This window comes from Lathamus discolor, chromosome 3 (assembly GCF_037157495.1).
Source record: "Lathamus discolor isolate bLatDis1 chromosome 3, bLatDis1.hap1, whole genome shotgun sequence".
NCBI classification, from domain to species: Eukaryota; Metazoa; Chordata; class Aves; order Psittaciformes; family Psittacidae; genus Lathamus; species Lathamus discolor.
Window position 1 is genome coordinate 72,464,185 of NC_088886.1, and position 22,722 is coordinate 72,486,906.

The 22,722-nt window shown below is 39.9% G+C and overlaps 1 protein-coding gene across 1 annotated transcript in view; it reads right to left on the bottom strand.

Moving 5' to 3' along the window:
• SPAG16 (sperm associated antigen 16) overlaps positions 1-22,722 on the bottom strand; it is a 432,582-nt gene that overhangs the window by 210,801 nt on the left and 199,059 nt on the right. Inside the window, exon 12 of the mRNA XM_065669744.1 lies at positions 2,162-2,305. Within this exon, the coding sequence (XP_065525816.1) occupies positions 2,162-2,305 (144 nt within the window). The remainder of the gene's footprint in view (positions 1-2,161; positions 2,306-22,722) is intronic.

The following is a 22,722-nucleotide window of genomic DNA, read 5'->3' on the forward strand; positions in this document are numbered from 1 at the left end:
CATTTGTATGTGCAGAAGCACCAGCTGAATTTACACCATAGCTCTAGATTTCTTCTTCCTCAAATTACTAGTACACTCGGCGTCAGCATGTGGATCATTCTGATGCTGTCCAAAGATGTTTTCAAAGTGGACTGGTGTGTGTGACTTGGCATGCGTGTGCATCCTTTCGCTACACATAAGATATTTCTCAGACCAGAGGTGGAGATTGCTCTAAACCTGATTTTACAGATGGAAAGCAGAAACACAGAAGAGAAGTGTTCTAACAGAGGACAAAAAGGAAAGAATGCAGAAGTTTGGAAGTTGTACCCAGATTCCTGTACCACAATTTAATAGCCTAGTGCCAGAAAAACAGTTTTCTTATCAACTTTTGCATGAACATAATTTTAAGTCTTTAAACCAGTAACAAAGCTAGAGATGATCTGCGTTTGATTACAGAATATAATCTATGAGAAATTTCCATATTTAATTGTTTTTACTTCCAGAACACCTGAGATCTAGAAGTCCCCTACTTAAAAGAACAAAAGTATGATTAAACATATTCTGTCACATTATGCGTATTTTATCCAATAACGGAAGACAAGATTTTAACAGCACCGCTTTTGATTCACACCAGAGCATTCAGCAGGAGTCAATTTATACTGCAAGAGAATAATGATGTACCTCAACTCATTTTAATTTCAATAATTGAATGAGGAATAGGAAAGCCTATTGAAAGGACTGTATTCTGGTCAAAGACTAATGAGAAAATAGTTTTGAGTCTCTGAGTCAGCGGGTGTCATAGTAACAATGCATTATCAAAATCTGATTAGCATGCCCAGCAGCTTTAGAAACGATAACATGCTCTTCTAATTGTATTTTCCTTTCTTCCCCTGTGATGAGATTTATACTTGTAACAGGTAAGAGTTAAGGCAGCATTCTGTTTATCCGCAAGTTAGAGTTAGGATGTCCAGCATGCTCACAAATTCTGTGCAAACCGTCAGAATAGAACAATTCTCTTACCACCTTAAAATAAGAAGCTGAGTCTTCCATTTCTCTCCTCCGGTAACTTATTTAAGTCAAATACTATTTTCTTCTTTTAAATATAGAAAATTCTTTCTAAGGATATACACATTAAAAGGAGAACACTGTGAAATTGAAGCATCTTAAGAAAAAGCTTATGTTTCATAGGAGAAAGAGATGCAAGAAAAGAGTAAGTGCATGTTTCATTCATCCCAGAAAGAATGACTCCATGTTCTTGAGTTTTCAAAAGATGGAGGGGATTTTCCTGTGTTTAGATGACTCTGTGTGTGTGCTTGTTAACTATTAAAATATCAGAAATCAGGGAGAACCATGAAATTGAACAGGATATGTTTCCTTCTCATGAAGGAAAGAGCTAATATTTTTTCATAAAAAATATACAATGAAAATAAAAGGTTGTAGGTTTAATAATGCTCCTTTTATAAGTGAACCTCAGTGAGTAGCCTGGCAGACCTTTATTATGTCAACATTAAAGAATTCCATTGCAACTGCAGCCTTACAAATCTGATGGAAAGTCATTTTAACATATGGAGTCTCAGTCTTAACAAACGTTGGGTTTTTTTTTTTGAGAGAGAGTAAAACTGCATTCTATTTTTCAACAGAACGACCGAGAAATCTACTTCATGTTTGGCCTGTTTCCATGACCCTTGTAACCTAAATATTCATTTCTTATTTTCAGTGTTCACTTTAATTTATTAATCAGCTTCAAATCTTTACAAAAAGAAAGGAGGAGAGCTTGTATTCTTATTTTCTAAGTAAACTCAGATACTCTTAGGCATATGACAAATAATGCCTAATACAAGAAATCAAATTTTTTGTATTATTAATAATGGAACAATGTTTGTTCTAGTGCATAAACAGGGAGCAAATGAATACAGTGAGACCTAAAAAGCTTATTAATCCTTGTTACGTGCACTGGCACGCGGGCAGAGTTTAAGATACACAAAATACTAAAGGCAATCAATCTTAAGTCAATACACCGAAAGCCAGAGCAACATTTATCTACATGTTTGGAAATTCAGCAGTGAGCGCAGGGTTACACTGAGAATACAAAGTCATCAGAGTAGACAAGTGAACAAAGAAAGAGCAAATAAATACGTCCCAGAAGGGATCAGTGCTTGTTCAGGGGACTGTTTGCACTAACCTTGGATGGAAGCAGCAGCCCGAAAGCCAATCAGTGTGACCTTCACCTGTCATGATGATGTTCCCATTAGGTAAAGTCCACATTTTCCAGAGGTGATCATCACTGCCAGTGACTACAATGTCTTTTCGGGGATGTAAAGCCAAGCTACAACAGAAAAGAAAGGCACATTATATTCTGTAACAATTGCATTTTATGTTAAATACACAGCAGTGAGATTCCTTTAACTTAGGGCAACAGCTACAGAGGACTCTGATTCTAGATGGAAGGAACAAGTAGTGATGCCTTCTATGCTCCTAAGAATTTAAAACACATGCTAGAGGAGTTTCTGCTACTTTTGAAGAAAACAACAAAAGATGCCTGACTTCTGTGAAACCAGGCTTTTTTCCACCATCTCTTGAGGTTTCAGTTGATGAAAAGACTTGAATACGCTTTAAAATACTTTGTTAGATTATGCTCTTACAAGCATGTGACTGGGTAATGTATGAACAAGCCGTACCAATATGAACTTTGACGAGCAGTGGCTTGTCAGTCAGCTGCTGATGGCCAAAGGGAAACAGGACAAATGCTTTTGCTTTTTTTTTCTTCATTATGCCCCCAGGTCTAAAGTCTCCTACCACTGGCAAATAACGGATAATTACAATCCAGGAGTTACAGTCTCTGCCATCACTTTAGCACCTATTCCCTGGGAGTATGTCAGAAAATCCATTTCAATTCTATACTCAAAATGTGTTACATGTTTTCATTTTTTATTATGCAGCACACTGGCATGTAATGGAAATCATACACTTATCACACCCCTATACTGAAAACTCAGTTTATTTTTGATTTAGCAACTGCAGTGCAGCTTAAAATGGATCCAGGGAAGAAAATCAATCAGTTGGAAAGATAACAAGTAGTGTATTTCGTATGGATTTGGTTATTTGATTTAAATTATTGTAATGCTTTACTATTTGTTGAACATCAAAAAGTATCTAGGAGTTGACTTAAGTCACAGGAGTAGATTACTTAAACATATTAAACCTGGATTTCAGAATCAAAATGCAACTACAGGGAGAGGAATCATAACCTGCATTTGCTCCTACTTCAGCTGCGCATCAGAGCTCACAGTTTGCAGAGAAAAACACTAAAACAGAATGAGTAGAGACAATGATAAACAGACAAACTGGAAGAGAGGTCTTAGAATGCACATTATTATAAAAATCCCTTTTTTAATAGTACCTTTCTCTTGCACTCAATTAATTCATAAAATTCCTAAACCAGACTTATGACTTCTACTGTAGTTTGAAAAATATTTCCCTCTATCAAATCCATGCCAAAAACATATTGATGAAACTAGATTTTCATTACAAAACACATCTATTCTTGCAGTTTAAGGCAAAGTCTAGGAAGATTCCTACAGATTCATCATCTGAATCTAACTGCTTGAGCAAGGAGCGTGGGTTTTACCCAGTCTTTAGTTTCTTTGAGAGAAAAAAAATATTTTTCTGTCTTTGTCTAAAGAAGAGGAAGTCCCTTTGCATTAATAGGCAGAAAAGAGAATGAGGGAATGATAAATTTAAATTCTCCAGAGATGCACAGAGAGCAATCATATCACTTAGACTGGCCACAACAGATACCTAGAAGAGCAAGGAGAGAATAGAGATAAAAGGAGAGAATTAGGCTGAAAGAAGGCATGCCAGTGGCCTGCAAATTACAGGATGAAAACAACTGTCCCAGAATCCCTCTACTGTTGGAGACCAGTGACACACCAAAAATCCCACTGCTGTTTTCTGCAGCATGCATAGGCACAGAGCATTGTTATTCTAGAGACCAGCTTCACAGAAAATGAGTGGGCTAATAAATACAAGGATAAAACCATATCAGGGCTGCACCAAACCCTTCCCTGAGCCTCAAAAACAGAGGACCTTCCTTCCCTACCAGTATGTACCTCACACAGAAGCGAGACCAGCACAGGAGGATCTTTTACCTGTTAGCAACAAAGTCCTAAGCTCCTCTGGATGTAGCAAGGAATGGCAAGGGAAAAAAAGAAATAGAAGTCGATTCGAGAAGACTACAGAAGGAAAAAAAGATGACAGCTGCAAAATGGCTGACAGCATGTGCTACTGCAGGAAGATCCATCACTGGTTCAGGCCTGTCTATGATTTTTCAGGTTTGTGAAAAACTATAGCTATGTTATTTGGAGAAAAAAAAAAAAAACAAACCAGCAAGCAGTGTCACATGGATACAGCTTACATTTTTCTCTTTTTCTTATACATATCAGATACCCTCCAGTTTTTCCCTCTAGATATTTCTGCTATTAGTCAAAGTGCATGCCTGTTGTGAAGCCTTTCCATCAGCTCTCTCTCTTATATTCTTCCCAAATATCTGCCTTCTCAGTTGCCAAGATGTGTTATACAGTCTAACTTCAATTGCCTTCAGTCCACGTTTCACTCAAAGGAAAATACTACTTCCTTACAGATCCTGACCTTGGTCCTCCTAACACACTTCCTGTCCAACTTCTGGAATCTCCAAACTTCTTCAATGACTTCACAGTCCTAAAGAGCTTTGAGACAATCCCTAAAGTGAATTTCATATGGAAGGAAGTATCTTGCCATCACTGTGAAGCCTGCAGATTTATTTTTCACAGGCTTTTCTTCTAATTGCAGAGCTCTTGGAACTCATGTAAAATGCTGTTGCTGCCCAATGTTGTTTTTTCTCCATGCCATTATTACAGGCACACAGTGAGCACTATTTAATTAACAGCAAATCTGTGACACGACTGTTGAGCTGTTTCTAAGAAAGGGAAGTCCATTCATCCGAAAGGCGTTCTATATGCAACATTAATTAGGCACCCTTGTCTTCACTTCTGGCAAGCCGGCATTGTATAGATTTTTGCTTCATGTCTGTTCACAGGGTCTAATTATTTCCAGCACGGAAGACTTTGGGTAGACTGCAACGGAAATCAATAATGGAACATATGTGATAGGAACATTAGCTTTCTCCTCCTCCTCCTTTGGGATAGAAGTGGGATCAGAGGAGATGTGGCCAAGAGAAAAAAAAACAAACCCTCTCAGAGTTTTGCTGCTGTTGAGTATATAAATACCCATGTTTACACAATTCATCCTAGCACTATAAGACATGCTCATCTCTTCAGCACTTGCCATGGTAGATATATAGTGCTCCCAGTAATTTGCTTTAAAAAAAATCATGAATTATTTTATTTTGACTGAACCATAAATATTGTATCTTCAGATGAAAAATACTTTTGGTCTCAGCATGTACTATATTTGATCATTTCACGCACACAAAAAAAAAAAATCAACCTTCAGGTTACAAAGTGTTAAATCCAAATCTGGCTGTGTAACTGTGCGTTTGTTTTAATACAAACACTAGCTACACTGCACTGAGGCAGGGAAGATTTCAGTCATATGTGAAGGAAAACTTTCTGCTAATAAGGCTTCTGAAACACTGGAACCCATAGCCATCTGCCATCATTAGATGTTCTTAAAGCTCTCAGCACACCTATCATGTATTACCTACAGATTACTTCCATTATGGTTAGGAGAAAGGACTGGTTGGTGTCTTGAGGTTCCTTCAAGTCCTAAGGTAGCAATGTTCCTACTGAGCCCTGGTTCATACGATGCACAAAATACACAGTGCTTGTATGCAAAGGGCAATTATAAAACAATAAAAACATCACCTCAACCCCCTGCTAAGGCATAACAGCAGTTAAACCCAATTGCACAGATGCAGGACAGTAAAGCACACAAAACCTCCTATAATTTTAAAACCATTTCTGTGGCTAAAGCATCTCACAAAATCACCACATACTCAGCCATTTTTACTGGCCTCCTACAGACCTCAAGAGATTGTAGGAATAAGAAGTGCCCAGAAATAAAAACTTAACCTAAGAAGTCTCAAAATTAGGCACTCTGAGAATTAAGAATGTGAAAATAATTACTAACTTAGTAGTCTAAGTGACTTATCCAGCCTCACCCTATTGCTCTGTGGCAGAAAGGAAGGAAAAATCCAGTTTTCTATGGTTTGATATACAGGAGTTATATATAAAAGTATGTTCTCAATATAGACAGCATTTAGCTGCCAAAATCTAATACAGCATTCTACTGACTAGCACTTGTGATATGTAATTATTAGAACTTCATGATTTGATCAAATTTATTTATTTGCATTCCCGGATACTGGCAAAGAGGATTGTTGGTAATGCCAGTAGCTGCTTTCAGATCAGAAAGCTCTTCTGCTGCATTTCTTGCTCCAAAATATGAGAGCAGCAGAGTTTCTCCAAGACTGAAAAAAAAAAAAACCTAAACCCAACACATTTTTCTTGATCACAGAAATATTTTAGCAATGTGTTCTTACACAAGAATTCAGCCTTATTTGTGATATTTAGCACAGGAAATTTCAACCTGAGAAGTTACACATGGGTAAAGTTATAAATGGTTGAAAAAAATATTTTTTATAATGAAAACTGCTGGGAAATGGCAAGTTTATCAGTGGGGTTTCTAGGTGTGTTCGAATGGAAAAACAAAGAAGTTCAGAAGGCAAGGACGTAACACACACGGAATTCTGGAGGATGGCTACTGATTGAGGACATGGAGCTATTTCAGAGGAGGGCCATGAGGATGATCAGGGGACTGGAGCACCTCCCGTATGAAGACAGGCTGAGGAAGTTGGGGCTGTTCAGCCTGGAGAAGAGAAGGCTGCGTGGAGACCTCATAGCAGCCTTCCAGTATCTGAAGGGGGCCTATAGGGATGCTGGGGAGGGACTCTTCATTAGGTACTGTAGTGACAGGATAAAGGGTAAACTTAGACAAGGGAAGTTCAGGTTAGATATAAGGAAGAAGTTCCTTACTGTAAGGGTGGTGAGGCACCGGAATGGGTTGCTCAGGGAAGTTGTGAATGCTCCATCCCTGGCAGTGTTCAAGTCCAGGTTGGCCGAAGCTTTGGGTGGCATGGTTTAGTGTGAGGTGTCCCTGCCCATGGCAGGGGGGTTGGAACTGGGTGATCTTAAGGTCCTTTCCAGCCCTAACTATTCTATGATTACATGTGGAGGATCAGTAGTGCTTCCTCACCTCTGCAACCACGACCCAAGGATCTAAGGTGAATCTCTAAAATTGCCAGATAAACGGGTAGAAGACCACACACAAAAAATTAGTATCAATAGAAAGGCCAATTCCTACCTCTAGATGAACTGAAAATCCGTTTACTTTTGTGAGCAGGAAGGCAGGGACAGGAAAACAGGCCGTTAACCCCTTTGTTCACCACACCTGTTCGCATATCTCTGATTTTCATCCTTATCTGCATTAGGGGGGTGTGGTGAGGATGAGAATGAGAAGAAAACGAAAGCATTTTCCAGGGGATGTAAACCGAAAGCTGCCGGCACCATCATCTGCTGTGAGGAGAGCTGATGGCGGGCCCGTGCCAGGCTCACCCTGATCCCACCGATTTGCGCTGCCTCCGCCACAGAGCCAGCACAGGAAAAGGCGGTGCCCGTCTACGAGTGACCAGTGGTGCCTGTGGGAGAACCCACCAAGGACGCGAGCTAGCGCAGGCTGCCCAGATGGAGGTGTGGCTGCCCCATCTCCAGCAGCGTTCTAGGCCAGGTTCCACAGAGGAAAGGGAGACAAGGGAGGGAGCCATATGGAACTTCTGCATCACCTGCAGCCCACAGGCAGCCCATGCTGGATCAAACTTTCCTGTCAGGAATTGTGGCCTTTTCCTGAAGGACTGCAGCCGTGGGTAGAGCCCAGACCAGAGCAGGGGAAAAGTAGGAGAAGAACAGAGGAGCTGCTGTGAACTAACCATACCGCCCTGCCCCTCATGGAAGGCTCGAGGGGCTTGCAGCAAAGGACTGCAGTGGAAGGGGAGGAAAGGCACTGCTTTCATGTTTATCCATTTCTCACTACCTGAATCTGTTTTAATTAGCAATAAATGAAATTAACTTTCCCCTGGTTGAGTCCGCTTTGCCCACAACAACACTAATGGGCCTTGCCTTGAGCCATGGGCTTTCTCGTCCTGTTTTCTCCTCCTGTCCTGCCAAGGAGGGCAAGTGCACCAGCGGCTGGGTGGGCACGTGGCCCTCAGCCAAGATTAACCCACCAATAAATCAAACCCAAACACATCACAAAAGCCTAATCAATCATTTTACCTGCTACAACTTATCCTAATACGTCTTCTTTGCACAGCATCTAATACAGTCATTTCTGCCACCTTTTTATCTTGACTTGAGCTATCCAGTCTCACGTGCCAGCATATTTCAGCAGTAATTACAACCCTGACATTTAATTCCAAGTTCTATTATGCAAAGGTAGCATAACTGAAAAGCATAACTTTGCATTCTTGCAAAGAGGGAAAGCACTTTTTAAAGACAAAATAAGAGCTAAAACAATAAAAAAAAAAAAACAAACCAACATAAAGCGAGCATAAGTAGGGGAAAATACTCATAGCACAAAGCTCATATCTTTCGTTTCATTTATGTAAATGCCCACCTGGATGTCAGTGATAGATCTCACCCAGTGCAATGCTTAAAAATCTCTATCCTGTCTAGTGACATTCCTGGCTGCTTCCCAAGCTCCTATGGCTCAGGATTTGGGAGGGAGAAAACTTGCTAGGATCTCAACATACCTGTAGTTAACCTTCTAGACTGCCCAGCAGATCTTTGAAAATAATTAGAAAATGCTCTTCCAGAACCTTAAACCCGTACCTCTAAAAGGCCAAAAGGCTTCATAATTTACAGTGTCAGCTTCTTGTACTCATTCTATTCACCATGCACACAAAATCTTCAATCTTAGCTATACAGCAGTAGAAAACATATTTATTCATGTGAAGAAGTGGAATAAATTCACACACTTCCTAACTTCCTCAAACTCTCCTCCCCACAGGAAACTTCAGAAAGTGAACACTCCATACATCACACAATGCCTCCAGCTCTCCTCCCCACAGGAAACTTCAGAAAGTGAACACTCCATACAGCACACAATGCCTCCACATGTAGTTGTACTAAACACATTGTTATAACTCACAGATATAGACACATCTTTAGTGATTAATTGATAAAGTCCATTTTGTGATGCTCGGTCTTTGATCACTTTCTGTTTATCCACTCTTTGTTCAGTTATCAAAACACACTAATTTGTGTTAGCTGGCTGTTGTAATCCACCTGGCTATTACCACATTAGATCTGATAATGTACATGCTGGGCCAGCCGAAAATAATTTTCTTCTAAACAACAAAGTTTGGCCCTGCATCAAATCTTAGAAAAATTCAAAACTCTCCTGCTGATCTGCATGTGTTCTATTTAGCTCTCAGTCCTTTGAAGATATATGTACATTCCTGAATTATGCACTGATGGCAGTCTTGGTGATTTGACAACATACTGACTTAAAAATATAAATAATCCTTTTCAAGATAGCATCCTTAATCAGATCAGAGAAAGAGGATTTTTCTAGAACCTATATAATAATATGCAAATTGTTTATGTCGTTAAAGTATCGTGTACTGTGAATCTCTGCAACCTAACACTAAGCCTTTCATCTAAAATGCTTGTAAAGAACAACGGGCATGAATCTAAATCACTTCTCAGAGAGTCTTTACTTATTCATTCCTTCCTTTTGCTTACAAGGCTGTTGATAATTACTGCTGGCCAAAATAAAAAAGAAAAAAGAATCACTTAGTCTACAATGTCAGCTGTTACACAGCACAGAAACAGGGCATTTCTAACCTCCCTTAAGCCAAAGCAGCAGGCAACTCCACCTTGCTCCACAGAGAGAGCCACTGTTTGTTTACAGTCTGCAGAATTCATATATATGTATCTGAATCAATTTTTCAAGCTTAGTCAAGTTACTTGGTACCCAGCGTACCTTAAGGAGAAGTAATTAAGCCAAGAAGAAAAAGAGCATGACAGTAGTGACAAACAAGTAGATGCAATCAAATGTTAAAACATTGATGTCCCTTCCAGATACCTTCCCTCTGGAGTGAAAGCTGTATTTCCTCACCTCTAATGATTTCTAACATGATTCATACTGCCCATTATCATGTAACTAATCTTTTAGTATCACTTCCTTTATGAAATATGCTATACCACTTTCTTTTAGGGAAAGTCAGTCATATATGAGTATTAAATTACAGCACTGGAAGTCCCATAGAAACAGGATTAGCTTACATCTGTCTCATCTTGAAGCCAATTCTGAAAGAGTTGGCAGCCCACAGGACAACTCTTTAGAGCAGCAGGGAAGAGGCTATAGGTAACCAGGGTTAGACCATGTGCAAACCTTGGCAAAGGAGTAGCCCCTATAGTTTTACACTGCACCTGTGGTTGTGAACCGCTTCACAGACAGAGAAGCAAAGGGAAAGGCAATGCGTGCAAACTTGCGTAAGATTTTCCCTATTCAGTATATCATTGTTGCCTATTTTTTGGCCTGTGCATTAGGTACTTGTTGGGTACTGAGATAATGGCTTATCTTCTTTTGTAATGAAAGACAAACTGTTTTTTTAAGAGGCAATTTTAGCCTGGCCAACTTGAAAAGATGCAGATTGCTTTCACAGAACCTTTTACCTGTGGCTTGGTTTGAATTAGTTTTCATCATTACTGTTAGCAATTCCCAGTCTTCTGTTGCATGGCAGCTTTTTCACAGATGATTAGGAGCAGTGTTGTGGTGTGTAAGAGTTTGGAATGAAAACTACTTGAAACTTGCCAGTTGGTAAATTCTGTTAAATTATCAAGGTTGATAAGAGAAAATATTTAAAAATATAACTTGCAATTAGAGCATCAAACTGTCAACTCACATTTCTAAATTAATAAGGAACCAAAGCATTAACGTTTCAAGGTCAGTTTCCCTTCTGTGTTTCTTTCTCACTTTTGAAGGCAGAGAAGGGTATTACGCTCTGTGCTTTATTTCTGTACTGTAATGCTGAAAAATGCTTCCATCAACAGAATTAATGGAAGCTCTTGTGGGAAGAAAGTTACATAAATAGTTTCTTCACAGTTAGGACTAGAGGCAAAGTTGATACCTATGAACCACGTTCTTCCTCTGATGATCTGTGTAACTGGACATATATATGTATGAGAGAGAAGTGGATTTTAGGTTCAGAATTCATGGTAATTCTCGAGACCCATGATCCCTAAGTGGCAGGCTGCAGACCCCATGTGGCCTGCAAAGCTCTGCTGAGTAGCTTCTCTGCCCCAGCCGCTAGGCAATTTTCCCCACTGAAGAAGCCCATTCAATTTTTCCATGATGTTTCAAGAGGAAAATTTTTCAAGCTGTTTGCTCCACTCCCATTTCATGCGCAGAATTACAGAAACATATGCTGAAAGGCATCATCTAATCCACATTGTGCTAAGGAAGGACTGTGTAGTCTCACCCAACACAGATTTGTGTGACTTTTCCTTTAAAAAGAGGTTCTACAGCACTTCTGGGTGGCTGTTTCTGGGCTTCATACTTCAAAAAGCATTTTCTAATGCACAACCCTCTTCACTCTGAATGCAAATTACAGAGGTTTCCCTTAACTCTTCTCTCAGGAATAGGGAAAACAATTTTTCTCTACCTTTTGTCTTAAAATCTTTATATATCAGATGGTTGTTACTAACATTGTCTTAAACTAGGCAAACTCAGTTCTCTAACTGATGCAGTTTTCTAAACGTTTTCAAAAGTCATGACCAAGCATGGATATAATAGATCAACTTAGACCCCACTAACCTTAATTTGGAATAATTACCCAACATTATAGACACCACATCCCTCCTCACACATACCAGAATTACATTTCCTCAGTCTGTGACAGCAATGCATTGTGGACTGTTACCCTTTTTTCTTTAGTCTTTTTCCTAAATATGTCATATAGTACTTTATTGAATTTCATCTTCCTGATTTCAGACCATCTTTCTAATTCGCCAAGTTTATTTTGAATTCTGATTCGATACAGAAAGGCATTTGCAACTCCTCACAGCTTGGTGTCATCTGCATATTTTATAAGCTATTCTGTATTCCACCATCCTCATTGCTAATGAACACACTGAACGGAACTGATATCCTAAGCAAATTCTCACACTGAAACACACACTCTGGAGTTCAACCAAGAGGTTCCTGTGAGCCATTTCACTGATTTCTACTAAAACTTGTCCTTTAGAAAGGATATAATACATATTTTAAACCATTAAATGCAAGAAAAGCCACCGTTTGATCTGCTAAATTGTCACGATACTTAATTATCCTCTTTATTTTTGCAGAACTTTACAAAGCTTCACTCTCTAGCTGCATACTACACTGCTCACTATATGAGAGAGAAAATACCTATAGAAAAAGCTGACTTGTAGAATGATAGACTTACTGATTCTACTATATCATTCTTTAGAACTTAGGTGGATTAATCTTCACAGACTGTACCAACTGAGGTTAAGAATTCCTGAACTGTTTTGTGAGACTTGAATAGGCTGGTTTAGAAGATTCAAGTAATATTTTTTGTTTGCCATTCCTGGCTCTGCTATGGAATTTTGTACAACTGCCTGAAGAAAAATACGACCCTACTGGGCATAGCTAAGCACTTTAAGACCATGTACTTTGTAGAATATTTGCTGTGCAATATATGGCATATTTGGCAAGTTCTTCCCATCCCTTCTTTGCTGTCTGTAAGCCTTATAGGGAAGAAAGCAGAAAGCAAAGATCTTCAATACTGGAAAATAAACTTAAGAGACCCAAATCCACATTTCTTTACAAAGACTAGAAACAGGTCTCAGGATTCCCTTCAACTTCCAACATGTGTGTTGAAAAAGAACTTGGGATAGAAGAAGACACATTCCAAGTGCTGTCAGTTAGAGATTACAAAAAAACCCAAATGACAAAACAACAAAATTCCCCCTTTCTCTGTTTTACAGTATTTGTGACATTTATCCAGCCCTTTAAACCAGAGACAATGGGCCAAATTATCTAACTGCTTAAATACCTACAGTTCTTCAGTGTAATACATACTCGCAAAAATGGAACAGAATACACACATTCTATTCCAGTGTTCAGGATTCAAGTAACATTGTGGCGACCAGAATGTAATACACAAAGGTTAACCATGATCAAGTCTGTTGTGATGCCTGGACATACCATGCTGGCCTCCCTGGCATGGGAAGGTGCATGGTTGCTTTCCCACCCTTCTCTCAAACTCCTTTTATACCATTATCATCCTAACTTTATAGTAATGAATGCAACATCTAGATTTCAACAAACCGCTGAAAGTATTTCTTGTAATGAACATTGACTGCACACAGAATAATAAACTTAATGGTCAGAGCTCCCAGTTGCCACGTATTTATTTGTATTGCCACATGCCAGATGTTGTAAATTCTTAAGTAGCTGGTTCTAACCTTTATATATTATAAAGATACATTAAAGATTGACAGAAGAGTTTTAAATAATATAAACACATACATATTAAAAATTACTTCTGGTAAGCATGAATGTCTCTGACATATATGGGAGCCTTACTGTCAAGCTGCAGGAGTTACCTGAAAGAAGTCTTCATGCTGTTAAAATGTGATGCTTTTCAGTACTTACTAACATCTGCAAAACAAACCTTGGCAGACCCAGTCATGCAGGGTACAAATTTCCAATTCAAAGCATATTTGGAATAAAATGCCTTTTCCCAAGTCACATGCACATGAAATGATGGGATTCCAGATTTCAGTTTTTCACCTTTGTTAGCGTTCTTGCCATCTGTTACCAATTACAGACCCCAGCTGTATGTTCTAAATCTTACGATGGTCCCAGCATCCTAAATCTTCTGCTGTTCCATGGACTTAGCCTATAGCTGACTGTCATCAACCTCATTGAACACAGTATCATGAAGTATCACGAAGACTTACTAACCAAACCCCCATGTAATCATTTTGTTGGCTGCTCTTGGCTGTGGTAAACATCCCAGAACCAAACCCCTATGAAGACAGTGCTTATATAAAATGTGCTGGAGCAGTAAAGACAAACACACAACTAAAAGGATGACTTATTTTCAACAACTGCAATTCTACAGTGACATTGAACTCAAGGGTTGGCATTTATCCTCCTTTCAAATGACTTCTGATTCACTTCAAACTGGGTGATAAGGAAGGATAAAGATCACTTTCAAAACACCAGTGCTGTAGTTGAAGGATACGTAGTCATTGCTGCTCATTAATGACAAGTAACAAATATGCACTTTTAATGTATACTACACAGTCCTGCTTCTGGAGCAGGAAAAAGAGGGAGAAAATTGCCTGTTGTAATGCTGTGGGACTCTAAGTCATCATTCCAATGGAAAGAAACATAGAGTCCATATATAGAAAGACATAAGGTTTTCTACATGTTTGGTATCCTTTGTCTGAAAATAACTAAAAACATATCAGTTGTAGTTTGCTACCACCATTTTGTGTCCTGCTGCATGTGCATTATATACCAGTTTATAACAGAGACAAAAAACAGATTCCTAGTGTTCGGCTTGCATACCATCCTGCAGAGAGATAAAGCCCTCTCAGAATCTGACCAAGCACTACCAATAAGCCTATTAGTAATTTTTCTAAAATCATTTGTTTACACGTGTAAACGTTAGCATATTACTGAAGTACCAGATGACTATGAATGAGGAGATAGGCTTCTGCTTATTTTTTACAAGAGGGAGACTAGACTTAAAGGAAATGTTATTATATGCGCCCATATGTCGTGGTTTAAACCCAGCCACACAGCTCGTCCACTCACTCCCCCCCCTTTCTTCCTCTTTTTTTCCTTCCCGCCCCACCTCCCGAGGGATGGAGGGGAGAATCGAGAGAATGTAACTCCCACGGGTTGAGATAAGAACAGTTTAGTAACTAAGGTATAACACAAATCACTGCTGCTACCACCAATAATGGTAATGATAAAGGAAATAACAAGGGAAGAAAATACAACACCTCAACACCACCCGACCGATAACTCGCCCCACCCCAGCTGACCAGAACACCGACCGATACCTCCTCCAGCCCTGCAGTCCCAGCCCTTCCAGGTAGCTTTCTGTTACATCCTGGGCATGACGTGCTGTGGTATGGAATACCTCTTTGGCTAGTTTGGGTCAGGTGTCCTGTCTCTGCTTCCTCCTGGCTTTCCCTCCTCCCTGGCAGAGCATGAGACTCACAAAGTCCTTGGTCAGACTAAAACATTTGTGTTATCAGCAATGTTCTCAGGCCGAAAGTCAAAACACAGTGCTGCACCAGCTACTAAGAAGGAGAAAAATGACTGCTATTGCTAAACCCAGGACACCATGCAGGGGATTGGAACTAAGTAATCTTAAAGGTCCTTTACAATTGAAACCATTCTATGATTATGCCATCTATTCTGTAAAAAAAAATTAGGATGTCTTCAAGAGAAAGATGGATAAACTGGGGCACTGCATCTTGCACAAGTCAGTCAGAGAAGCAAGATTTGCTTCATCAGAAGCAAAGGTACCGAACCACAACCTAAGAGATTAGGTTGCTTTTCAGGATAAGCACATCTGCATTGCTGCATGTTTTTATCAAGACATGGGCTATTTAGTAAACAGACTCTGGCATGCTACATATTGCCAACAGCCGCTTTGGAGAATCCTTCTGGATGAACCGTTAGGATATTCATTGACTGCCCATTCTGTCATTAATGAGTCTGTATATTTTTCAGCAGTACCCATATGTGTGATATCTGTATACTATAAAGAACATGCAAGTTGATTTAGGGTTTTGGGGTTTGTTTGAAGTACAAACCCCCAGTTCCTCTGAACTCAGAATATTTTGTGCCACTACCAATAATCCCTTGGTACTAACTAAAAACCAGAAAACTAAAAGCTTTACAAACCTAGCTGATCAACTATAATATGTATGTAGCACTCGCACACATTATAACACCTGCATAATGCCATTTACATTTGATCAATATAGACTGCAGACCAAACACCCCCATCATGCCTGTGGAAAGCTCAATATTACTGTAAATGTAAGAACTGCTAGGATGTAGAGAGCACAGCAGAGCCCTATAGTCTATTTGTCATAGGAAAAAAAAGCATCAATATGGTAATTGTAGAACTGCAAAATGCAGTTTAAAGACCAATGCTGGCGATATTTTCATTCCACGTAGTAGGAAAACTAATGAGGCGCATCTTAGATTAGTTTAGTGTAATCCTAAAAGCACTAAATAATGCTTCCTGTATAAGTACTTTAAAGTAGATCGCTTAAATAAAAACAACACTACAGATTCTGCTCTAATGTTACAGATGCAGAAACATAAGAGTTTAAATCACCACTAAATCAGAAATTACATGGGCTATTTTTATTGCTATTAATTACTCCAATTTGACAGAATACTTCACATTGTATTAAATTCAGTTTTAATAAAAATATTGTTTCTAATAAAAAAAAATAAAAAAGCATCTACCTTCCAAAAACCCCAGCACAAACAAATAATAATAATATCTGATAGACCGAAACATAAAAAAAAATAAACAATAGATTTTAGGGGAGCCACTCTATATAAGGCTGTAATAGGCTAAAAGGAGCCTCATCAGTTCCCCTACCAAGTGGAATAAGAAAAGGAAGTAATTTGAACATGAATAGCTTAAAATGGCAACTGTACAGACAAAAGTCTCTTACAATACCTACAGACCGCTGGAAGTAGAGTCTCAGTCAGTAAAAGAGCTACACTGGTACCCAAGTTCAGTTTAGCAAGTGAAGGGACAGGTACATGCTCTCTCCTGTATGGCCATTCAGTATTGTATCATGCAGAGCAGAGCAGCTACATGGAGTGGAAGTTCAGAATGCCAGCAATGGGAATACTGAAGTCCTTTTTCCCCAGTTCACAACAAAAACATCCAAAGGAACATCCATAGCAAGCCCAGGGCCTCATTTGGCAAAAATCTTTATGTGGCTTGAAAAAACAAACGATTACAACAGTGCTGTGCACCATAGAGCTACACCTTTTTTTATGCAGCATCTGCCCTGAAATGGGGTGTCTTCCTGGACTGTTCCAACAAATTCATTTTTATCCATCAGTTTCATTCCAGCTTGTAAATGGTCAGCAAGACGTATACTTTCAAAACAGTGTTTGGGGCTATAGCAGAGCAATCTCTTTAACATCAAGAGATTTCTTTACATACCAAAATACTATTTTCCCTTGCATGCAACTGGGATAGAGTTTTGCAACGTTCACGCTTGAATCCCTGCAGCCAGATGCTAAAGCTAGCGTAATCAATAGAAATCCTTTGCTCATTTAATGGGACTTGTACGGAGAATTGCTTAGAAGAAAAAAAAATACCATTAAAGTTCATGGGAATTTGGACTGACTTAGTATTTCAGCATATAGCACTGTGCAAAGAGTTGCTTAATGTGCTTGATTCTCCCTCTGTAAATGCCACTGATCAGCTGTGTGTACCTTGCAGCAGTGCAAAAGGAAACAATACATTATGTCCTACTCCATGACATAACTGCACTTACAGTAATAAAATAGGGATTTATAGAAACATCTACTTTAAACTGTTTTTAAAGCTTCTGAAATATATCTGGTCTAGTTTATTTTGCCCCTGCAAACCTGCACAAATAAATGTACTCTGGCCATTAAGGCTTTACAGGCAAGAAAATGCAGAAGGTAGCTGTACCAAAGCATGTTAGACTATTAAACCACACCTAAAATCTCCCTCAAAAATAATAAATAAATCAGATGTTATGCATGTACATGAGTATATAACAGCGGAGCTTCATAATGCTCTATTTCAGACCTACTCCTGCAGATACAATGAGCTGAATAGAGGAATTTGGGCTCTTTGTACAAATTCAGGTGTTTGAAATAACAAGCAGCCTAATGGAGGGGGATACAGAAATGCAGTGTCACTATGATATTTTAAAATATGATCCCATATTCTGCTTTAAGTTCCAATTGTAATGAAGTCAAACGCTTCTGTTACACGCATAACTTCATGCACGCAATTAGCTCCAAGAAGCAGAGCTGAACATCAAACTACAGCAATTTACTTTGGTGTCAGTAGGATTAATTACATCATTAAACTTAACTACTGCCCTGTGTACTTACATCACACGCGCAGAAGAACAGCTGATACCAACATGGCACTACACACTTGTGAGCCCCTATTCCCAGCTTCCTCATATCCAGGGAGAAGATATCCCAGTTCTTGTCTGAGTTGTACACAGTAAAAAAAAAATACGTTTTATGAAGCTGAAATATAATACATCTTGCCCTTGCTATTTTATATATATACATTTATATATATATATAACCAGAACTTGCTATTGCAGCTGGCCTTCATATTTGCATATAATAAAGTAGAATATTGAGAACAAGTATCTGTGTAATTAGCACATCAATCATGTTGTTATTTAATATAAATGAAGAATTAATTCACTTTTCTGTAAATTCCCTCACCATAACTAATGCAAATTATTAATTAGCCAACCACGAGCAACAGAAATGCAGAAAACCACTGGAAGTACACAGATTCCAGCAGCTGTAGCTCAGGCAGCACCCAGCGTCCCACCAGCCACAGCTGTGTGCAGATCACCCTGTACACAGAGGTTTGCCAGCTTCAGCATTGAGTTGGCCATCTTCCGTTACCTGCTGGAGCACAGGTTGCTGTGAGCTGTGGTCCTCTCTGCTTAACTACTGCTACCGCTCCATTCTCCCTTGTTACTATGGCTAGTTACCGAAATCCAAATATTCCATTTTCAAGGGAAGCGAGAAAGCTTTATGGCATGTTCTTGACATATTTTATAAGGGCCTTGTGATAGTTTCCTGCTGGAATACCTAAAAGGCTTTGTGAAATTCTTCCAAAGCTGCTGCTTCAGAGTGATGGGCTTCTCCTCACCATGGCTGCACCAGTAGAGCCAAGAATTTTGGTAGACAGTTAAGTCAAAACCACACCAGGAAGAGCAATCAGCTGTGATGTTCCACCAATTCCAGACGATTCACTCTGCTGAATGACTTGCAAAGCTCTTCTTTGTGTAGCTGCAGGTAGGAGCTGCTTCTTTCCTTTCTTCTTATTCAAACTCAAACAATTACTGTAAGAACTAGGCTAAGGCTCTCACTGTAAATGCACACCCACCCATGAAGCAAGCCTCTCCAAAATCAGAAAGAAATAAAATGTAGAAAGCTGTTAAGGTGTTAGTGTCTGTTGCCATAGTGTAGCTATTCACTGCTCTCCCAGACAACAGCTGCCTCACTCTGCTTTTACAGGTATCAGTTTGTATTTCTTAAAACATAAACTTACTGAACCCATTTCTCTTTTTTTTCCTATTCATGCTTCTCCCCACACACAGAGTGGATTACACTGCCTGTAATAGGGAGTGTGCCCAGCATCTTTCAGTGGCACACTACCCTCTTTCTTCATATCTACACTACGTGCACATACTTCATACATATATGTTTCACTAAGATTTATAACTAGAGACAGTGATAGAAGACCACCCTTCCATTTTTTCCCCAAACCATGTATGAAATTATGTAGCATCCTTGTTTGAGGCTATTTAGAGCCTATGAGAATCTCAAAAGGATTATTATACTACTGAAAACTGGACACCATGCTGAGACATAATCATCTAAACTATGTAGCACAGATACCTTTCCCCTTTGGGACATTGCAATTGTAAATGTCATTTTTGTAATTCTGTTTGCAAAAAAAGTTTTCCTCTTTCTGTACCTGTTAGCAGCAAATCAAAAATTTCATTTTGAGCGATGCCTTGAAAGCTAGCTCATGAGAAACAGCAACTTTCCCCACTGGCTCAGCATACAGTCAACTCATCAAATTTGTGGTCAATGTCCAAGTGGAGACCAGTGACAAGTAGTGCTCCTCAGGGGTTGGCACTGGGAGTGGTGCTGTTCAACATCTTTGTCAGTGACATGAACAGTAGGATTGAGCACCTGGACAGGCTGGAGAGGTGGGAATGTGTGAACTTCAGGAAGTTCAACAAGGCCAAGTGCAAGGTACTGCACCTAAATTGAGACAGTCCCAAGCACAACTACAGGCTGGGCAGAGAATGGATTGAGAGCAGCCCTGAGGAGAAGGACCTGGGAAGCATTGGGTGACAAGAAGCTCCCCATGACCCAACAGTGCGCTTGAGCCCAGAACTCCTGCGTGTGCTGGCCTGCATCCCTAGAGCATGAGCAGCAGGTCAAAGGAGGGGCCACGGAGATGCTGCGAGGGCTGGAGCAGCTCTGCTCTGGAGCCAGGCTGAGAGAGCTGGGCTGGGTCAGCCTGGAGAAGAGAAGGCTCCGGGGAGACATTATAACATTCTTCCAACATCTAAAGGGGGCTTTCTTTTACATTAAACTTTTAACTCTTAAGAAAGTCTTTTAAAACCTTGCTAAGGTTTTAGCTCCTATGAAATTTTATGCCTACATATGACTCAAAAGACACACGGGACACATCTTTCTTTTTCTTTTATACTTGCATCCATCCCTACTAGCTACCATACACTGAAGATCAGGAGTGCACTGGTCATCAAGTAAAGGAATCATATTTTTATTTGTTTTTAAATCAAAAGGGCTTTGGTGAAGAACACCGGCTATTAAACATGACCGTAGATTACGGCAAACAGGGTTGAAGAGTTCTTTCTGAAAACCATTATGTTTTTCCTAAGAAATCCATTTTGACCATTCTAGCACCCCCAAATAACTGTTACTGAAGTCTCTGGACACCGAGAACTGCTGATGATCTCCAGTGCCATCCAGTCAGCTGTACAGGGTCACCTTTCACAGAAGAAATTGGGAGATTTTACTAGGAAAGGCAATGGCATAAACACTCCATTGAGGGAAGACAGGTGAAATGGTTTCTATCGATTTGGCCAGCTGTCCTTTCAACATGATTTAGCCAAATATTCTTCAAAAGCCTATTTATGCTAGGAAGATGACAAGTCGTAAAACTCTTCCCCTGATGAAACATTTCTCTGAAATAGAGATTAAAACCTCTGTGGCTTTGAGTGTACAGGGACAAGATCATTTGAGCACCTTGCCTGAAATCCCTTTCTTCACCTTCTGTCTGCCACAGCAGAGCCCTGGAGCTGGCTGTGGCACATGACATGTGGAGGTAAATTTGGGACTCAATGCCTTTTGTAAACACAGACACCTGATTTGGTACACCCAACATGGGAAAGACATGATCTTTTTTGCCATTTTCTTCCACTGTCCTTCATGCTTAATTAAACAAGTCTTTCTTTGCCTGATAGATGAAAAACGTGCCCTGAGGTTATGCGAATGCTATTTCAACTTGCCTGAGCTTCCTCCTCCTTGCATCTTACCCCAGAACCAAATAAAACAAATGAGCACTGCTGAGTACACCAAGCACGTAAAGGGGCACTGGAGAAAGGAGCCAGTCCTGTGCTATTGCTCTGTGCTTAACTCTGTCTTTTCCAGCTTCTATCTGGCATGCAGATACCCACTGCAGAGAGGACAGGATTACACAAGGATGACAAGGAATACTCCTGCAGAAGCAGTGGTAAAAGGCTGGTTGGGTTAAGAGATCCTTACCCACCATTGTAAAGGAAAAAAATCCTATCAAATTTTATTCTGTGCATTCATCAGGAATCCCACCCTGTAGCAAACATTCCTGCCAGTTAGAAGCAAGGTACAGCATAGTTCCCATGCCAGTCCAGTCCAGTGAGGACTGGACTGGCTGAGGGAAAGGGGAGTCTTCCAATGCCTAAAAGGGGCCAACAAGACTTTGGAAAGGGACTTTTTATGAGGGCGTGTAGTGAGAGGACAAGGGGGAATGTCTTTAAACTGACAAAGGGGGTATTTAGATTAGACAATAGGAAAAAATTACTTACTGTGAGGGTGGTAAGACACTGGCACAAGTTGCCTAGAGAAGCTGTGGTTGCCCCATCCCTGGCAGTGGATATATATACATGGGGAGCAAGGAATCAGTTGTATCAACTGGCAAGGCCTGTTCTGAGGCACCTCGCTGTCATTGCAGGTGCTGAGGTTCCTGCAAAAGCACAAGGTAGCTCTGCCAACTCTTGTGAAGCTTGTGTCCAAAATCAAGTCATTAGGTGCAGTACAGTATACAAGGAAGGTCCTATCACTGGAAGGAAGAGGACAAGTAAAGAGGCAGTAGGAAATTGCCTTTCAAAGGGTCAAATTCTGCCAAAGCAAAACCCCCACACATACACCAGCAATCACCAGATGGCAGGATTTGCTTACAAAACCAAAAGCTATTCCCATACCTTTCAAAAGCAGGAAGGGAGTGGAGAAGCACAGAAGTTGCTCACCTGCCGCAGTTACTAGCTAGGGACAGAAAAGAGGTTACAAAGGAACAAATTAGAGATACAGTAGTGCTATTCAGATCTAAATGCATTCTGTACTACAAATTCCTGCTCATATACCTCTAATTCAGTGACTTTTTTCCATTGATGTTCACTTTTCTCCTCCCTTCTCAGAATGAGAAGGATTCTAGACCATGCTTCCATGGAAAGAATGAAGCAGAAACGTAACAAACCAACTTCCAAACTCTGCTCAGATGTGTGAAGAAATCAGTAAATACTCTATATTTCTACCTTGGATTGGTTGCAAGATATTAAAAACACCCTCCTAACCCAGTTTTGTAAG